We start from the raw sequence: 2,970 nt of genomic DNA, 5'->3' as shown, positions 1-2,970 counted from the left end.
CATGTTGTGTGCAACAAGTGTAGTACTCTACATTTAATTGTATTTATCTTCTCTTATGCTAAATTGAACACCTGTAGAACAACTTAACTCTATGCTAAGGAGAGAAGGTAGCTGGAGCATACTTCTGTGTCCTTTCATGACACTTTTGAGTTCCTCCTTGTTTATAACATTGAGTGCCATGGACATAACTGATTTTCTAACATATTTGGATTTTGTGTCACATACAGAGTTACTAAGGAATGTTTTTTCTGATGCAAGGCAGTCACAGAACTTTTAAGGTAAATAACTCAGTTTCTATTATTGTAAAATCTTTGAAGAAACTTTGTGATAAAATGATATCCTTGACCACATATCAAGGAATCAATCAGATCAAGATTCATTGCAACATCTAAATAAAGTCCAGATAATAGGGTAAATACATGTTAAGTCCAAGATAGAAATACAGTTTTTCATTATAAAAGAATTATAATCTGTGCAAAGTATCCATGAACAATTAATTGTAAAGATAGAAATTTTAAGTCTTCTGTATGAAGTAAATCATATAAAATGACATATTACTGAAAATTTCAGCAAAATAATAGTAAAAAATCCTTAATGTAAATTATACATGTTAACATTCAAAATTCATCTATAGTTTTATTTATATTTCAGCAAAGTAAAATTTAAAAATCCTTAATGTAAATTATATATATTGAAATTCAAAATACATCTATTATGTTTATATTCTTCCTATGCAATTGAGATAAAAATGTTATCATATGCAGCTTATATAGTATCAATATTTCCATATAATACCTTTCATATCCTTTTAAAGAATTTTTTAAAGGAAAAGTAAAGTCATCCTTTAGAAAGAGGACTTAGGATATCATAGTACTGAATTAAAAAGAAAAAGAAAGTGAACCTGAAGCCATGTATATTTAACATGTAATTGAAAAAATGAAAAATTCAGCTTTATACAAGCTTAGCATTATGAACACTTACAGGCTGAGTATACTTTATTTAAAATACTTGGGACAGAAGTGTTTTGCCTTTGTGCATGAAACACAGTTTCTTGATGTGAGATTTTCCACTATTGACATCATGTCAATAGTCAAAAATTTAGGATGTTGGAATATTTTGAATGATAAATTTTTCGGTCAGTGATGCTCAGCTTGTAACTAATTAGAATATGGCATAGGGAAAGTATGAAACTATTTGCATTTCAGGTGTTCACTTAGGTAGGCTATATGAATGACAGAAGGAAACTGATTAGTGCAAGATATAACTGTATTGCTACCATTTATATAGGCAGGACATTGCAGTATGCTACCAAGGTCAATCCTAGAATTTTTTTTCTGAGCAGATTTTAAATTGGGCGTGATTAGCTAACAGGTGGATATGGTCAAAGGTACAGATTATAGGACTGTTCCATGTTACTAATCCCCATTCAGAAGAGGAAGAAATAAGGAAGAAGGGAAGGGGAGAGTGAGGAAGAAAGGGAGGGAGGGAGGGAGGGAGGGAGTGAAGAAAGAAAGAAAGAAAGAAAGAAAGAAAGAAAGAAAGAAAGAAAGAAAGAAAGAAGGAGAGAGGGAGGGAGGAAAAGCAGGAGGGAAGGAAGGAAGGAAGGAAGGAAGGAAGGAAGGAAGGAAGGAAGGAAGGAAGGAAGGAAGGAAGATTTCACTTTTATTAAGAGGTCCCTAGTACCTTTTATGATCAATATATTGACATAACTGTTGTACAGTTTGAAAAACACTTCTCACAACATTTTGCTACCTTAAGTATGTCTTCTTTATATTGGGCTTTCTTTTTCTCAGATTCATCCAAAAGTGTATCAGCTTGAATGATCCATTTTGTGATGTGATCCACATTCTGGTCAAAGGTTTCCATGTGTTTCTGGTATTCCTTAATTGTACAGAGACACATCATGACATTATTCACTAGGCAATACTTTCAAAGATTATATTTTACTTCACACAATTCTAAAAAGCTAAAAATATGGCATAATTCCAATTACTATTAAATGTGATCACCATATAGAATACAGCACAAGGCTAGGGACAGGATTATAGCTATCTATTGCTATAGAAATAAAGCCAGAAATGTGCAATATAACAACCATAGTTGAAAACTTTCATCTTGTTCTTTTAAATGTGTAACAGTTCTAATGTCTCACATTATTAGTTTTATGTTCTCTTTAAAATAAATTTAAAAAATAAAAAGTAAAGAGGACAAGGAAATAATTAATGTTTATTGAAAGGAAGAGTTAATTTTTAATTGCTTGATCAATCTGGAATGCTTATATCAGGTAATCTGAGCAACATATTTGATGATAACAATACATCATATAATAACCACTGTTAATTTTCTATATTTGTTTTGAAATTATGTACCTTGTTAATGTTGTTTTACTTTTATCTTTGTTTCTGTTGTTTGTTTTTGTTTTTTTCCTCTTTAAAATAAAAAAGAAATTAAAGCCAGCCTATATGGAGAATAGAGGATAACTTTTAAGTTCAAGTATTGTTACTGAATACTTGCGTAAATTTTTTCTTATTGCAGATGGAAATGGTAAAGCCTTCAGTTTCTTCTCTTACCAACAACAGGTTTAGCCACTCTTCTGCTCGGGATGTGACTGCTATCCAGTTGCTGTTCAGAAGGCTGAGTTTATCTTCCACCAAGGTCTCCTTCTTGCCCAGCACTGTCTTCAACGCCTCTCCTAGCTCTGTGACACTCTTCAAGTGAGCCTTCTGTTTCTCAATTTCTTTCTGAGTAGCCTGTGAAAATGATAGCTTTGAGCTGCAAGTAACATACTGCATGCTTAGAATTTAATATTCGTGAAAGTGTTGCATGTATGGTTTCTATGTTAAGACTTTGCAAGATTTTTAAACCCACAAGCACATTTTTATAAACAAGGACACCGTGCCATATACACTGGAGTCTTGCTATTGGATATGCAAAACATATATAAACATGATTAATTTCTTATTATATATA

At 31.9% G+C, this 2,970-nt stretch overlaps 1 protein-coding gene across 3 annotated transcripts in view; it reads right to left on the bottom strand.

Moving 5' to 3' along the window:
* Dmd (dystrophin) overlaps positions 1-2,970 on the bottom strand; it is a 1,613,500-nt gene that overhangs the window by 1,432,623 nt on the left and 177,907 nt on the right. For all 3 annotated transcript variants that reach the window (XM_023715436.1, XM_023715435.1, XM_023715434.1), the window contains exons 16-17: positions 2,571-2,750; positions 1,753-1,881 (exon numbers count right to left, since the gene is read on the bottom strand). In XM_023715436.1, the coding sequence (XP_023571204.1) occupies positions 1,753-1,881; positions 2,571-2,750 (309 nt within the window). The remainder of the gene's footprint in view (positions 1-1,752; positions 1,882-2,570; positions 2,751-2,970) is intronic.

The sequence above is a fragment of the Octodon degus genome, unplaced genomic scaffold, assembly GCF_000260255.1.
Source record: "Octodon degus isolate 3935 unplaced genomic scaffold, OctDeg1.0 scaffold00041, whole genome shotgun sequence".
In the NCBI taxonomy this organism is placed as follows: Eukaryota; Metazoa; Chordata; class Mammalia; order Rodentia; family Octodontidae; genus Octodon; species Octodon degus.
The sequence above is the reverse complement of the archived record's forward strand: the minus strand, read 5'-3'. Positions and strand labels throughout refer to the sequence as shown.